General features: G+C 36.4%; 1 protein-coding gene across 1 annotated transcript in view; it reads right to left on the reverse strand.

The window, feature by feature from the left end:
- Positions 1-3: 3 nt before the first annotated feature.
- LOC110453341 (fibrocystin-L-like) overlaps positions 4-18,116 on the reverse strand; it is a 43,443-nt gene continuing 25,330 nt past the window's right edge. The window contains exons 25-43 of the mRNA XM_021502253.1: positions 17,559-17,716; positions 16,641-16,763; positions 16,373-16,478; positions 15,468-15,737; positions 14,707-14,831; positions 14,231-14,354; positions 13,364-13,553; positions 12,318-12,556; positions 11,604-11,792; positions 7,686-7,877; positions 5,751-7,238; positions 4,785-4,934; positions 4,218-4,389; positions 3,739-3,910; positions 3,453-3,615; positions 2,431-2,510; positions 1,891-2,020; positions 1,010-1,366; positions 4-802 (exon numbers count right to left, since the gene is read on the reverse strand). Of these exons, the coding sequence (XP_021357928.1) occupies positions 30-802; positions 1,010-1,366; positions 1,891-2,020; positions 2,431-2,510; positions 3,453-3,615; positions 3,739-3,910; positions 4,218-4,389; positions 4,785-4,934; positions 5,751-7,238; positions 7,686-7,877; positions 11,604-11,792; positions 12,318-12,556; positions 13,364-13,553; positions 14,231-14,354; positions 14,707-14,831; positions 15,468-15,737; positions 16,373-16,478; positions 16,641-16,763; positions 17,559-17,716 (5,201 nt within the window). The 3' untranslated portion in view covers positions 4-29. The remainder of the gene's footprint in view (positions 803-1,009; positions 1,367-1,890; positions 2,021-2,430; positions 2,511-3,452; positions 3,616-3,738; positions 3,911-4,217; positions 4,390-4,784; positions 4,935-5,750; positions 7,239-7,685; positions 7,878-11,603; positions 11,793-12,317; positions 12,557-13,363; positions 13,554-14,230; positions 14,355-14,706; positions 14,832-15,467; positions 15,738-16,372; positions 16,479-16,640; positions 16,764-17,558; positions 17,717-18,116) is intronic.

Raw genomic sequence — 18,116 nt, forward strand, 5'->3', positions numbered from 1 at the left:
ATACCCAGCTTCAACGTTATTTACAGCGGTCAAACTCCTGACCTAACGGTACCCATTTCTTCTACTACAATTCCCTTGCGACAGTTCCACACGTGCATATTATCTATCACTGCAGCCTTCCGGTAGGATGATGATGGGTTGAATGAATACATAACACGCGGAGTATATCTGGGATGAATCCATAATCCGTACATTCCTAAAGAATGAGCAGTATTATTGTTGAATTTGGCAAGAGGGGTAAAACGCGGTCTGTGACTACCCGTTACGGGGGAATGAATAGTATTTTCCAAATGAAACCAGTATCCAAAATGTGTTCCGCCGGCTGCAACGTTATGGCGAAATGTGTTGTTTGGATTTGTAATCAAAAACGTTGCTGCAGATATGTCAGCGCTCAATAGCTGTGAACTTCCTTTCACGTACACGCCAAGGTTGTATTGAAATGTATTTCCAGTCTCAGTTCCATCTTCGAGAACTATCGCTGCACCATTGACGTTGTAAATCACATTTCTCTCAACAAGGAGGTTGTGTGTATCCCTAATGTTAATAGCTCGATTAAACGTGTCATATATTCCACATCCACGAACGTATGACTTGGACATGTCACCAGTCATATGGAAGTTGATTGGATGCCGACCAAGACGGAAGGCCTGGCCGACGTGGTAGAACTCCACAAACTCAATTCGACTCCTGGTTAATTGCTTAGTTGGGTCTGTTGTGTGAATTACAACTTGAGCACCGAAGTTGCCACCTCCCATTTTCTCCCCATATCGGCCCGGGGCGCAAGTTTCAGTAGAGAAGTAATCTAAAATAAAATTAAGGAATATTGAAAAATAATGATAGGCTTGTTTGCATTTCCACTTGCCACTGATGATAGTTTTACGCTTTTTAATAAATTGCATGTATGATAACTGTATCAAACTAAAGAAAAACAATAACTTAATGAGAACATTTGAAAACGGAAGCATTTACTTTTCGTGATTAATATTTTAGGACATCTTTGATAACAAACCTGAATCAAAACCATCTGGACACGCTTTGATTTCCGCTATCCACTGCAGGTCACTGTACCCTCTTATAACCACATTACGTGTCAGCAAGGCCACTTCCGCGCTAAACTGATATTCATGTTCATAATTACCGAGATGAGGGTTTGTTAGAGCGTTGTTAAGTGTGATTATTTTATTGTCCGCAGCCACTGAAGCTATAGACAAAACCTCGGTCTCAGACTGGGAGTCGATACCCCCTGTGGTTGAAATTATAATCTGATCGCCTTCCTGCCAGGTGACCTCGTTTTTAAGTTGTATTTGTGTATCCCCAACAGCGGTGGATTGTGTCAACTTTGTCCAGGTGATAGGTATATGCGCTCCTGAAATAAAGAAAAAAACCTTATTGAAATAGAAGTGGTATTTGTCAATCATTTCATCCACTTAAAAAGTTAATATTTAATGACAATATACTATGAATTCAATTCGAGTATATCGATTTTAATTCAGACCGAATCTATTGTAACATTTAAAAAATATTAAGTAAATCACTGTTGGTGATCAATATTCCATGGACGATATGATCATATAGTGTAGTAAAAATGTTTATTTTGATTGATTTCTAAATCGACTTTCTTAAGTATTTTAGATAAATGCTTCCTTACATTGTATTCCTAACTTTTACATTGATCTTATTTAGCTCTTTATTTGTTTTTAAATATTTGTAATAAGCATAGGCCTATACAACGAAAAATAGACTGTTTATGTAAATAATTACGTCTAAGACTAGGGACCGAAGAAAACCCAATGGTCATTTGCTATGACATGCTATCTTGTTTATTGTGATTTCGACTGTCAATGTGATAGCATAAATAAGTTGACATGAAACACCACTACAACACAATACCGTGTAGGTCAAGTGTCCCCTCCCGGACGATGATCGCTTTTGTTCCATATATTGGCAGTTCCTTTGATCTGTGATGACCATGCAATGTAATTATTGCTTTGTGCTGGAACGGCTCTTCTTCTGTACCAACCTTCAACAGAAATGTCTCATTTGTTTCAGTTTTCCTTCATTTTGACAATTATTTCTTTCCTTCTATTTGGATAATTTGAAATTACTTTGATTTGACCTAGATTTACATAGTGAGAACACCTCTTCTTATTCTCCTTTTATCGGTTCTCAGGTTTGCAAGTAAATATTTACTTTGTTCGCAGTTTACAACACTTTTTATCAATTCTCTGCTCGAGTTGCGGTTTGGATCACTCTCCGATAGCCCCTTGTTTTGTTTTGTTTAGTTCGTTTGATTTCCGTTTTTTTAATATCACATTTTAATTAAAAAATGTCTTACGTATGAAAGATAATATGTCTTACATTTGGATGTTTTGGCCCGGTAAAAGTACTTGTGCATTGTATTCATAATCTGTCTCAGAAACAGATTCATACCTGTAGCAGACCGCCATCCGTAATCAATATGTTTTCTGCCTGAAGTTCCACATCTGTTTCATCAAATACGAGTTCTCCTCCTGCAAAAACCGGAATATGTGTCATGACTGAGTCTATCTGTATTCTGGTGGTAAGCGAACTTATATTTGGTTGTGAAGCATACTGAAAATATTAAAATCTTTGATAGAAATCACTTGAATGTTATTTTGAGGAATGTTAAATATATTTCATCAAGAAGATCATATACAGCAATAGCACCACGAGTAGACGCATGATACGCCCGTCAGACCCTCGGAAGGGTATTGATATATTGGAAGCAGTTAGTGACACATTATATAAATGTGTTAACTACCACCGTTTTGTTGGTGACTGTGACCTTACCATGCATTTACTGTGTTTATGGCGCAAACTATTTAGTGTTTCAGAATTACACTTTCATGGTCAATATTGCTATTACTAAATTGGAAAGGAAGTAAACAAATAATTACAAAGTTCTTGCATTTTCGACGGAATGCCCTTGTTTGACAATAATATCGCGTAAACAAGCAAAAGTAAACGGCAAAAACGATGAACAGCGTTGCTATGTCAAGCGTGATATGCCAAAACTCAGAAAGTCGAAACTCGACAGAAAAATCCGTAATATATGTTGAACATTATTGCTTCTAGCATTACCGTACAAACTTTGAAAGGAATTGATTAAAGAATAAAAAAAGTTCTTCCATCTACTACACAATGCCATTATTTGGCAATACAAGGGGCATAACTCCAACAAAAAAATGCAGGTAAACTTCTGAAATGCAAAGTCGTTTGAGCTATATTGGTATGTAATATGTGTACCAAGTTTAATCAATATATGTTTATGAATGAAGGCAAGATGGCGATGACCAAGAAAAGTTAACGGACGGACGGCCGGGCATCGGACAATGCAGCCCATACCTTAATACGACCCGTTGGAAGACGAGCGTATAAGAACAATACCCATTGGTTATACAAATTCTCTTTAATATATTTTTATATATTGCCTTGTATGACGAGCATTTTGAGGACCGGCGTGTTTGTATCAAACACAATTGTCTGTCCCTTTTGGATGACCACGATGTCTCCGGCCGTAGGTAGACCAAGTTCCGCCCCTCCCCACGTATACACAGAAGACCACACGTCCACAAAATGGAATCCCGCTTTTGCCTACAAAATAAGAAATCACACTTAAGAATTGTGATAACTTAAATGTATGACAATTTAGACACATTCCAAATTTGACTAAATTCAGTTAAAAAGATAAAACTGTTGCCTATCTTAAAAATGTACCTCGTCCGCCTTTCCATTACATCCCGTTTCAAGTTTGACAAAAGCTCGTTCCGACCCCGAATGAGCCTCTGTCACGCAGACTATCCGTGTGTTTGTCCACGATGTGATGTTACACAAAGTTCCAGCGATCGTCACTGAAGACTCGCAATCCTCAATTTTTTCTTGTGTTGATCTGGAAAATACACTGTTAGAATAAGTTCATTTCCTTATGCCGTAATATGATAAAGATACAGCAGGGCTGTGCGCTAAGCTATCTTATCCAAAACCTATGAAACATATATAATATACAAAACCTGGTTGTCTATCTACTCAAAATTGGACCCAAGTGCAGAGTTCCAGGTTAAGCTATAATATCAGCGCTTTGTTAGACGGTTTTAGTGGTTTATCAATTTGCCAGCTAATCCAAATAAAAAATATGAATCATTGATAATAAACTACAGATAAGTTGTGTTGTTTATTGAAAAGAATATTATTGTTACCCGAAATTGAACCCGGATATTGTAATTCGGGTTCCACCTTGGGTGCCTCCACGTTTAGGTATGACGTCATCAATGACTGGCGTCAGCGCTGGATCGTAGGTGTAAACATCCGTCAGTGTTTCAGTCACTTTGTTGACAGTTACATGAACATTACAGTTCATAAGTGAAGATCCTGTTCATCATAATCAGAATAAACAAAATAGTACCTATGATCTAATATGTTTAAATGTAATGCTTAAGAAAGGAATAGCAACCTTTTCCAATGATCACAATGTAAATATTGGATAAGTGATGACCTCATTAATGCCTTTAATAAGATATGTCCAAAACTTTGAAATGTATTTTCTTTTTACCACAGTTACAAAAAACCCTATAAACATATTAATCCCACTTGTTGGTAAGGACATAAGTTGATGCAATTTATTTACTTAGACCATATCGCAGTATTTATATTTGCACATACCATTCAACATAAAAGGCGTATTTCTGTTAAGAAATAGTAATGAGCTGAGTTATGTGTGCTGAGTTTTGAAAATATGAAACGATTAAACTTATTAGATATTGTACCTGATGAGGGTGGCGTATCGCATACATGTTGTGTTGACTCTGTTTTATGTGACAGTGACTTGTTGCAGATACGATCACAGATGGTAACCTCCATTTCGTCGTCAAATCCTGTACCGAGTATAGTGACTGTTTGGCTTCCGGCTAAACTACCTGGGAAATTGCATTATTTATGTATTACTAGATGTTACATCAAAAGTCATATGAAGGGCAACAAAGAAACTAGAAAATGTTTTGAAACATACAGAAATTCTAAAGAAATGCAGTAAAAAGGGAAATCTTTAGATCATAGTGACCTGCATACCACTGAACTGTGTAGTACTCCTCAAAACGATAGATTTTATTGCGGTCATTTTAACTTTGAATGCTATGGCCCACTTGTTGACGTCACCATTGCCATGCCGTCAAAGTTGTTAATTTGGATACCCTCCAGTAAATTAGGCTATTTTATTCATTAAACAACATTTACTTTTCAATGAAATCGATATTAAAAAACAAACAAATGAACGAATAAAACAAAAACAAAGAATGCAATGTAAGTATTGAACAGCTGACTCGAACAAATCTAACATGAAGTGGTAGCGCACTTCATTGAATTTGTCACTTTCAAGTTAGCATTTAAATTGACGAATTCTTACTGAATGCATTTAAAGTTTGGAGACTGTGAACCAACGACATCAGAGACATGGAGCTAAACGCAAAGTCTAAAGTTCCTCACGAAGACTTACAAAGCAGAGTACGAAGATCACACAGGATTTAACTGAAGAACAAAACAATCTGAAATGTATTCATACTACCATTATTTATGCTATGACAAACGTTCATATCGAGATAAGACAGATTGTTGGATACAGCTCATCACACTATCAAATGCGGATAAAACAGCAGAAGAGACAACGGTACAGACGTTCATTACACAGATAATGTGGGAAGGGCATAAACAGATCTCATCATGTCAATTCATCTTACCTGAGCTTGGAGTAATAGCCATTGCTGACATGTTGATTTTAAATGTCACATCAGTATTAGAATTTCCGAAATCTTGTACATTAACGTGCAAGGTGTATGTCCCCGCGCGCAGATTCCCGACAGTACAGTTGATTTCCGTGTCTTCGACAGCAGTTAAAGTACATATATTGCCTCCTATCAAAACACGCGTTTGGTTTAACTTTTTTCCAAGATGGAAGCCGGTGATGGTGATGTTCTGTCCACTCATTCCAGACGAAGGATGTATAGCAATTATTCTAGGAGATGCATCTTCAGTGAAGTTAAAAGTTTGGTAGGGGTATGCCACCCCGTTAGACAAGATAGCCAACACTTCACTTCCAATTGGATGAGCTACAGTTGTAAAAACTACGGACCTCAGTGTTCTATATGTCACTCTACATGGTGATCCATTGATTTGCATACTTACGTCAGACAGGAAGCCATTACCGGTGACCGTGACATCAGTTCCGCCGTATATGCTCCCTTCTGCTGGCGAAATGTTTGATATCGTTGCCACGCTTTCAACAATAACATTCTGATTTGGATGAAGTGCCCTTCCCTCCTCAAAAATATCTACCACAGCTAAATTTTCACCTACTGGTAAATTGGTTAACGTACAAACAATCTGTGAAAATGATACGTTTGTAACTAGACACGGATGCGTTTCTGATGACGTCATGATCACATTGACATTTTGTATTTCGTCTCCAAATTCCGTACCATCAATTGCGATTGTGGTTATGTTTTCACCCGTTATGGAGGTAGGGCTGATATTAGTTACAATCGGAGACATTGCGTCGTCATACTTAAAATAACACGATGTATCACATCTAGCAGGAATCCTCAAATTTGCGTCTGTTAGGATAGTAACGGACACCTCGCGCAGCCCAGCAGAGGACCTCGGCGTAAAACATACGATTTGCGTGTACGAACTCGATACTATATCACATGGATAACCACCGACGATAACTTCCGTCATGTTGCTAAGGGTTCCGTCTCCAAATCCGGTACCTGATATTGTTAGTCGTGTATGGCCACCCCGAGATCCATTCACAGGGGAAATTTGATTTACTAACGGAAACAATGCAAACGATTTAAGAATGTCTTTATCTTCGTTCACATGAGCATAACCCAGATTGTCCACCAGGAAGTCAAGAAATTGCGGTCGACCGATTCGTGGTTTGTTCTCAGGGTCAATGCTACATATAAGAGAGGATACTGAACTGGATGACACCTTACATTTATAGTCTCCGAATGAAACGTTATTCGCGCAACCGGAACTGGAGAACCCGTCACCTGATATTAATACCTTGTCATTCGTGGTACCGTTTTGACGACTGATTTTGTAGACGACCGGCGATACGCATATCCAGAATGCGAACTTAAAATTTGTGATATTCGTGGTATTGACTGGGAGAGGATGAGAACAATTGTCTCTGGAAGTTGTTGTATCAGAACACGTCCTGGCGTCTACAAGTACAAAACATATGGTGACTGTTTCTTTTATAGAAGTGTTAATATATGTATATATATTAAAACTATTCATAACTTGAAATGTATTAAAGTCTTTTTAGTGCCGTATATCTGCAAATGTTAACATATGTGTAGTATCTTCAAACAACCTATGTCACAAAACACATATTAAGCACTGGTTTCGTTTCAGATACAGCCAGCATTTCAAACTTCTATGATTTCTTAGGAACAATGAATTCGTAGGTTTTGCGGGTTAGATCAATCCTCATTCATCATTAATATAAATGGAATGCTTTAAATAAAAATAAACAAGTGGAAAGAAATTTGGCATCCGAAGCCATTTTGCCCAATTGTAGGATTTCGTTCTTTACACATTAAAAGCACTTTGTATAAACATTCTATTAACCACTTTTGATTTCAAAGTATGGTTTTGAATTTACAAACCTAAGTTTGTCGTAGTGTTAGCTAGGTTATAGATAGCCTCGAAACCGCCCAGTGTTACAGTGACGTCAGCGAGATAGGATGTTCTTTCTTCGACTACTACAGACCCATGGAACCACGTGGTACTGTACTCATCAACGAGGCCGCTCCAGTAATAAAACGTCCCTGCTTTACTGAATTCATGGGAATAAAATCCTGCAATTGCAATCAACAGATCTCATATAACTTTTAAATGTTTAAAAAAGAAGAATCGTTTAGATTTAAAGCCGATCGAGGAACAGCAGTTCAAATCAAAACAGATCTATCATTTCAATAATGGCATACGATCTTAACGAGCCTAGTTCATTCGACAACCTTTTACAAAAATAAGTTAATAACCAATATTATTAGCGAGGCGGATTTGTAACTGAATTGTTGGTTTTCACGTACAAGCAGGACACTTTCCATACAATTTTGGATTCCTATCCTGATTATTTTTAAATATGCTCCCACTCAAATTATTTCTATCAGAAGTAGTGGGCATTTTACAATATGGCCGCCATAAAAAGACAACATTAAACATTCAATGAAATGAATGTAGAAATTGGAAGTGGAAGAAGTGGTTTTTGCTTTTAAATCTAACAAATAGATAAATACTGAGTCAGCTAAAATATTTTGACAGGTACTCTTTAATTGGGTATATATTATTTTTTTCTATTTGAATTAGACATCCGATAATCCACATCCAAAATTACCCAGAAATAGTCTGCTTAGAGATTATTGAAGGTATGTTGAGGCAGCAAAGTAAAAACTTTAACAAAATACTCATCGACCTCGCGTTAAAATTTATGACAATCATTTTGACCTGGCACCATACAAATGTTTTCATTACAGCTGCAGGGTTGATTCATGATACAACTGGAAATATTGCCTAAACACACGTTATTAACCTTTAAAATGGTCACTTAAAATACAAATTTATTATTTTGAAAAATATTCTGATTTTTTTTACTTCGTATTTTGATAATCTGGATTTTATGGAACTATATCGCTGTTTTCCCTCTTATTCCATCTTTGGCGCCACTGGACCGTCATGTTTAGGAGGAAAGGGGAGGAGTACATGATGGGACTAAAGAAAAGTTATAGTAAATATCACATCATGAAATTGGTTTTACAATAAAAACACCCAATTTAATTTAAAAAATTGTCCTGAATCGACTGACAGGACAACTCCTGAAAAAACTCTCCCAAAAATGCCCCAAATATTTTAAGAAGTGGTGTAAATTTCCCCATGACACGAGAGGGTATACAATCAATATGCCTGATAGCATATGAATTTAAAAGTCTCACGGGGCCCAAATTACCTGGGAGGTAAAGCAACCGATTATGCCACAACCATCGAACCAACAGGATAAAGGCCATTTGAATGAGTTAGTTGCTGGTTAGTAATTGTCAAAGATAGCAGGCATGGCCTTAAAGAAAGAACCATAAAGACCAATGACACTTCGAGGGTGCTGAACTCTTCAACACTCACTGATCTCACTGATCATACTTGCTTGATCGGCAGCGCCCATGTAGATCTTGACGAGCTGGTGAGGTTGCTTTGTCCGTATCGGACAAAGCAATCTCACCAGCTCGTCAAGATCTACAATGTATGCCAGAGATGGAATCTTAATGGGTTCGGCGAAGACCCAGGAACCCGACTCTTATCTAAAAAGACTTGATAAAATATTGTATGGTACAGGTCAATTATTTGACCAGCGACAACATGAGTGATGAGAAGATAAACCATGGATATCATTCCAACCTCCAGAAGCCCGGGCAATACAGAAGTCAGACTTGAAGGTAGGAATTTTAGTTAGCGAGACCTTAAAGGCTCATAAGGTATCTTCATCAACGACTCAAGCACGAAGGTCAACTTCCACAGAGGAGCCAGCTGACTATCATTATGCCTGTCGAAGCCAATGCCCAGAATTAAAGGCATAACGGTAACACCACTGCCCAGCTCAAGTCTGCCTCGAAAAGACAGCGCTCAGGTTGTTGCGGTATAAATAACCAGCTATAGTACAAGGAACAATGTTGCGATCCCGGAACAGCAATTGAAAGTCGGTACTCACTTGTACAAACGGCTTGACCGGATTAAACAAATGCTAACAAAACAATCACAGAACATTTCCCATCAGAATTGGTAGACAGCAGGAGGGGAAGACCTGACTGATTTTGAGATGCCGGAAGACGCGATTTGAGAAAAAAACTGTCTGATCGAGGCCCTCTAAGTTGGTCTCCACGCGTGGATGATCTCAGGCGTGAGTACATCGTCATGGAACAAAGCTGCTAAAGGAAATTAATTTTCAGTGGAAAAGTCATTAGCCTTGACACCAGAAGAGACTGGAAATTTAGGCTGCCTCAGATATCTTCTGAAGCACTCTTCCTTACTTGTTGACCAAGAGAACTGCTCAAGCCTTCGGATGTTTGACTGGAGAGACGAAAACTTGCATTCGATTGTCCTATGCAGTGGCGAACAAATCTATACGGGGCCTCTTCCACACCTGACAAACCACTCGAAAATCGAAGGATTTAGCTGTCATCACTATCGAACATTTATTCATATTATGAAAACACTACAAACTCAATGTTAAGGAAACAAAATGTTGCATCAAAATATATATAGTGAGTCATCAGTGTATTTTTTCTTTTTGACATTTCATGTGATGCCCAACAAACTGACTTGTTTTTATATTAAAGATTGTTTTAGGGTCAATGTTGCAATGGGGACAGCAGATGCGTTTTGGTTTCTTCAATGTTCCATAGGAAAGCACAGAGGAAAATTTCAATTCTGAAGGGGGAGCGGGACAACATTAACCGCCTCTTAATATGTACAGTAGTATACAGCAGGCCTATTTTGCCCCGATTCTGATTCTGATTTTTTGTTTTTTGTTTTTTTAAATTCAATGTTACAGCATATATTTTATATATAATTATACTATGAACATTTCATATGAACATCGATCTCATCAATGATATATATATATAGAAATAAAATTATTCTGACCCAGCATTTTTGTCACCTAACAAAAACAAACAAGAAGATATATACAATAATATTGACTACATTAGCATTCTGGATGAAATATTCAAAGACAGCATTAAAACTGTATTTGTAGAATTGAGCTTTACGCATGCATTACACCTTTTTTGTAAGTTTCGAATATTTAATGTTAAAACGGTGGCAGGAGCTAAAATTAGTTAACTAGTTGCTCCACACTTGTGCATATATTTTTTTTTATTCCCATTTATATGCAGGTAATGATTCATGCTTGTACGTTAAAACCCACAATTCATTCATATATGTGCACGCATTTGCAGTGATAGTGGTCGTGACCTTTATATTTATCCCGATGTCTAGGTAAAAGACTATAAAAAAACATAGGTTCCAATGACCTACTTTTTATACTTGTCATTTCACCATCTCAAGATGTACTTCCATACCAAATCTGGTTGTACCAAGTGAAATGGTACAGAAAATATGTCCCAGACATATTTTTTCAAAGGTTGAGGTAAAAGCATAGGTCACAGTGACCTACTTTTCTTACTTGAAACCACAAACCCAAGATGTACTTGCCTATCAAGTCTAATTATGCAAGGTAAAATAGTAATGACGATATCCCCGGACAATTTTTTGCTAACCTTATTATAAAAATGAAAAGAGGCATCATTTTATGATATGTTGTTAAAAACGACACGCTAAAGGGCACAACATCCCATAACAGAAATAAATCTAAAAGTGGATATGAACAAAGGATCACATTTGCAAGGCTGTTCCGTTCTAGCGATGAGAACGAAACCGTTACACGTTTTATATATAATATGGATGTGTTTCTCATCTATGTTGATGTGGTAGTAGTCATTTAATCAAAAGCTAAGTAAAAGCAACATTAATACCCGTAGCTGTGCCAAAACCTCCGCTCGAAAACCCTCCCGGCTTTCCGTATTTGGCCGTCATATTGAACGTCTCTTCAATCTTTGGTTTCATTGTTGTAATGTAGAATGGGAAGTCCCAGTCCCAGCGTACGATATCGCCTACCAGGATCTTTACGTGCTGTGGATTCCAGTAGTAGTACTTTCCAAAATCTTATAAAGAATATTTCGTTATTAGCGAAAATTTGATTGAAAACATGTATATTGATTGAAAACATGGATGAATGAGAGCAGAAGGTATATGGCTATACAGTAGATATCTCACTATAATTTGCTCTTGCATGTTCCTTAGCATAATCTATGTATTAATATGTAGTATATTTTTGGAATGATAATAAATTAAAATTGTATGTATTCCTGCTTGTTTTTTACGTTACATGCAATATTTGCATTGATGTTTATGTGTTTGTCCTTTTTATGAGGTATATGTGTAAAACGAATTTGTGAATACGTTTGGTATGTTAATGTTGATGTGTTTGTAACGTTATTCATAAAACATTTAATCGTGTAGCTGTATCGTTTTAGAAACATAATAAAGAAAAATAAATTCAATAAATAAAGAGAAAAAATGATAATAAAACACACATTCAAATTTAAAGACATATAAACACATTACGTAATAAAAACCCGAATTTTTGTTAAAGTTCTTTAATGATGAACTTTTTTGAAAAAACTTACCAGGATGATTCCCATGATTATTAACCCTATGAACAGTTCGTATTCTCTCTATCTGACAGATTATTCGATTTTCAGTCGAAGTTATCACCTCACAGTTCTTTGTTCCAACCTTGACTCTGACACTTGGTGTAAATCCGTCACCTGTTAAAGTGAGACGTGTACCGCCGAACACAGAACCGAACATTGGATTGACGCTGGTCACTTCTAGATTACATACGATTGATGGTTGTTCGTTTTCGCTACAAGGAAGCACAATGCATTCACTACTTTTTGAATATTTGAAATGGATTTATTTACTAAAAAGAATAGACGAACATTTGCAATCCAATAGAATTGATGATTATGTCGACATTTTAAACATTTTGCCATACGGCATGCAAAGTATACAATAAACAATGTATTCTTATTTGTGTATCTTATCATTAAAAAAGAACTGTTGGAGAACAGCATAGCTCGCCCATTGGTAATATATGTTAGTATAAGATAGCAAATATCAAAAGAAACACATGTACAGTACAGCCCGTCATTTCAATTGCCACCTCGCTTACCACCAACATATTTTAAGGTCCCTTAGTTATGTTCTTCTTTATATTTTCCCCTCAATTTATTATCAAACCCCTTTATAATGCTTACATTTCTTTGAACAAATTGTGGCAGTATAACGAGGTTTTGCTGTACCTTATCATATTGTACATTTCAAAAGAAGAGATGACCAGACAATGTGAAAGAGTCAACAGCGTATTGATGGTGGTGATCCAACACTGCACAAAAAAAACATGCCCAAAAACTTTAACCTAAAGCCTGCCCAAAAACTTTAACCAAGTCCAATTAGCTGTTGTTGGCCCCTAAAATATGTAAACATGGGTCAGCACATTGCTTACACTCCAAATAAATGCATTAACTTTATAATAGACAATGTATGGTGTGTGTATGGGGAAAATTGCCCAAAAACTTTAAACTGGGTGAAGTCGGAGGCCGGGCTGATTACATAAGCCCTCCTATTCTTCGAATAGGCGAGCTAAGAAAATGCATAAAATCGTTCTTACGGTGTTAAAGCGGCTCCGTTATCGCCAACTATAAATTTAATGTGATGACACCCCGGAGAGCAGGGCGGTAAATTTCCCGTTGCGTAGCTGTTGTTGTAGAATGTGATGTCGATTTTGGTTTCATCGACCAGTAATGTTACATGATCACCTGCTCCAAATCCATGGCCAGCTATAAAGAGTCCATTTCCACCTGAAAATGGTAGTAAATCAATGAAACTATCTATAGTCGTTTACGAAAACTTTATAAGCTGCATATGATACCAACCCTAACTATTTTCATCATGAAACGGTTTTGCATAATTACGGGCAGCGATCGGCTTATCAAACGAGATGTGTTTTTTTATCACGAGATGGGAATAAGTTGTTTTATTGTGGTTCCGTTAGTGCAAAAAATCATATAACTATGATTTGTCATACATTTCTGGGAAAGAATGAATCAATGTTTCATTTTTGCATGCAAAAACAATACAGTAGCGTGTCATCGAGACAATAAAAATTATGTCATAATTATGACTTTCTGTCTCGTAATAACGACATAGTTGTTTCGTTGTAACGATATAGTTATGTTGTAATAACGACATTTTTTACACAGATTATTCCCCGGTGACCTGTACACACTTTAGTACTTTGTTGATCTAAGAAAATATACTAAAGCACTACCATCGTTAATTATTAATATGTGCGAACGTTCTCCAAATACCATATCTCCTTAGCTGCTAATATGACGTTTAACATAAAAAAACCCAAACCAAACGCCTATTAATCATCCGTTATTACTGTATGGCTGGAATTATTCCGAAATTTACTAGGTAAATACGGTCTTATTTTGAACTATTTTATATGACATTTTCCTGTTTGAAAGGTTACCTGACACACCAGTTGAAGTTGGAGATATGCTCGTCACTCGGGGTGTAATGGATTCTTCGTACGCAAACTGTCCGACTGGATCTCCAATCTGATCCACCTTGACTGGTACCGTTCCCGCAACATTCTTAAATAGAACATATAACATGGTTGTGCTTTTTACCGTATACGCATTGTTTTTTGCACAGCAATATGTTTTCAGAAGGTGGAAAACACCAAATCTATAAGCGTAAAAACTTTCTTTAATGTAACTTTACCCTATATATAAATCGAAATAAACTATTTGACTATGATAGATATTTTAGTAGTATAATGCATTTGATTTCAGGATTTCACGAAATAATTCCTAACGTTTTAGCCTGGAATGGATCACAGAGTATGACAAATAAACTGTATTATTTAGTCCTGAGTTTTTGCTAGCCAGCAAGCCGATAACTAGTGTTTATGATCACACTTTTTAAAATTGATTATATAATTACCGTTGGTGGTATGAGACAGATAACATTGGTTGTGTTCACAAACAGTTTATCGCAGGTCTGAGCTCCCACTGTCACAGACGAATTCTCACTGAATCCAAATCCAGTTATGGACAGCTCCACATAACCTTGAACATACATTGGAAGCAATATTATTTATTCTTTTACAGGTTGAATGCTAATTTCGTTGATTGCCTTGACTGATGAAGTGACTAGACCACTGGCAAATAAAATGAATTGGAACTAATTTCATATACAATTTGCCCCATACTTAATCCCGTTGTCATTCTGTGCAAGCAGCATAATCTTTGGAATAATCCGATGCCGTTCAAAACTACTAACCTTTATAATGTGAAATAATGGATGAGAATTATTACGTCGATACGTGTTATTGTAAGTTTGAAGTTGTCACCTGAACTCTCGGTAAAAAGACCCAATTAACTGGTCTAAACTGAACTATACCAATTTGAATAGTTTTATCCTTCTCATCTACATCATTTTCACTTCAAAAGAGAAATACTTCAAGTATATTGAATGAGGAAATGCTTAATGTATTTAACTACTGTCGGATGTGTGTTCCGATTCTTGAAGGTATAGACAGCAAAATTGCTTGAACGTTGAAGCTACAAAACTATAATACACAATGTGACTAGAAGCCTTTTACAAATTTCCCTAGCGTGTTAAATTAATAGACAACACAAAGCTAGTCGATGCAGACTGAATGAAGCGTACAAATGTCTTTTGAATTTAAAGTTACAAATTACCTCCTAATCCACTCCTAGTTGGGTTGATATTATCAATTTGCATGCTGAAGGAGATTGTGACGTTTCCGTTTCCATACTTGGCTAATCCGCTCCCCTGTACATCTACGGCGACAGTGTGTTCACCGCTAGGTACTTTGTCGATGTCACACGTGATCAAGGCATTGGTTGCCATAGTGACATTACACACGACCCCTGCTATCGTAACATTATTGTTACCCGGAGTTTCACTAAATCCTGTGCCAGAAATTTCTATCGTCGTAAATGGTGGTTCTGTCATGAAACGCAGGGAATATATAAAATGTTTGAATGCCAGAAATATAAGTTATATATGTTTATATCTGAGATGCACAACCATTACGTCTCAAACGGAAATGACGTTTACGAACGAATAGAGTTGAAACCTTGCAACACATAAAATGGACTAGGACTTTAAACCCATGCTTCACATTTCTGGTGTATATATTAAATGACTGCATACGAGGACTGTTGTTTGATCAGGACAAAACATACATAAATAAATGATTATTGCTTAAACAGTTATTAAAACAGTGACTGTTGTTTGATCAGGACAAAACATACATAAATAAATGATTATTGCTTAAACACTGATTAAACAGTGACTGTTGTTTGATCAGGACAAAACATACCTAAATACATTATTATTGCTTAAACACTGATTAAAACTACATATCTAACTGTTAATTTAATTTTCAAAACAGTTCGATTTGGCTTATCGGATATACACAGCCACATCAATAAACTGTTAACATTATAAATTACACGGAATTAAAATGATGTAATTATGCATTCGAATAGCACTCATGCAATGTATCTTTCATCGTAATGAAATACTAATTTGTTCGCTAATAATTCGTTTTTTCTGATTGAGTAACCTCAATAATTACCCTGAGCTCGAGACGCGTTGTTAATGACAGGTGTACTGCTTGGCAACCACTCAAATGTACAACTTCCGGTACATTTGGAGGGAACATCATTTATCATAACATTTACCTATACAAGAAAAAGAAAAAGAAACCTTATAATAGCAAGCCGAAGCGGAGGCGGTAATTTACTTTCGCTCATGGATATCTAAAAAACTGTTCCTACTAAAGGCATGACGTATATGGTTTGACATAATATATTTAGAGTAGTGAGCTGCAGTCATAATTGTACCTGTGGTATATCGTGGGCGGTTTGCAGCATCTCACCATACAGAGGGTCTATCCTGTATTCTCCGTCCCTTATGGTTCTAACGTTTGACCTGGGGTCGATTCCAAAGACAGAACTAGCATTCATCTGAAGCATGAAGCAAACGTTAGAAAGTTTCGAACCATGCGTTAGCAATACATTTCATTTGTGTAACAAATGTGTTTCCAATCATAGATAACTTTGTGTCAATAACAATCGTACCAAATATGAGATATACACAAATACAAATGGTTTTAGACCTGAATCTAAGTGTTGATTCCCATTTCTATAATGTATTTATGCAAGAACACCGTAATATTCGATCGGTCTAGAAGTATTTCCCTTCGGTAGACATTTCTAATTCTCATATTACAGCTGAGTGGAATATAGCACTATGCACGTGTAGAGCACATTAGGCGAAATGATGTTGATTAAGGCAAAGGGTACCAACAAGTTAAAACATATTTTGTAACCTCTGGCACTCTTGTGAAATATTTGTTTACGTTTTATAAAAAGTTCTCAATTAATATCACATGATGTAATGCATTTTAAAGAACCATAGTGGTTCAAAGTTTCAATGTTTGGACAAAAGGCACGTGTTGAACTCAGGACGTTATCATTGCAAAACTCACGAACATTGAAAGATACATTTGTACATAACCTGACATGGGCGATTTTACTCTAAGACAAAAAAATAAAAAAAATCTGTATGGAACTCTTTTTTCGGTTATAGATGATGCAGTAGTTACTTCTATCTTAATTGAGTTCTGATATTGGTCATTAAGTGTAAAATCGTCATCCACCAACTGATAACTCAATATTGGCTACCATGACTACGAGTGGAGAAAAAATAAGTCGAGTCTAAAATGTAAATAAAGATGAACTGCAATCGATCCTACTTACTTGAATTTGTTCCACATTTCCAGGATATGTGTCAAAGCTGAATCGCCAACGTTTGTCTTGCGCATAGTTATGATAATTTGTAGTCTTAATGACACCGATATCTTTAAACTCCTGAACGATTGCCTCCATATCATCAATGTCAAGCCCGACTGGTATGGCTGAAAAACAATATATAATTGAATGACAAAGTCTTCGTTTCTTTACAACAGTAGATTTTCATGTTTCTTAAATACCAAATTTAGAATATAATCATACAATATAATTGTAACATAATTTTCTTCAGAATTGTGTCATATTGAAGTAAAACTTAAACATTGTGCTAGCTGAAAAGCGTACAGCATACGAATAAGTTAGCGATATACCACAGGAGCAAATGTAAGTGAATAGGGAAAGAAAGGCCATAGTTTAATCTCTTTTGTATTGTATCGTATATGGAAATTCATATGCTATTGTAAATCTTGATATGATTAAATCCTACCGCCGGGTTGTCATTCAATTTTGATACCGTTGTCTGATTAATCTCATGGAAATCTTCATTGTTTGAGATATCATTATAGC

Source organism: Mizuhopecten yessoensis, unplaced genomic scaffold (genome assembly GCF_002113885.1).
Source record: "Mizuhopecten yessoensis strain PY_sf001 unplaced genomic scaffold, ASM211388v2 scaffold7281, whole genome shotgun sequence".
NCBI classification, from domain to species: Eukaryota; Metazoa; Mollusca; class Bivalvia; order Pectinida; family Pectinidae; genus Mizuhopecten; species Mizuhopecten yessoensis.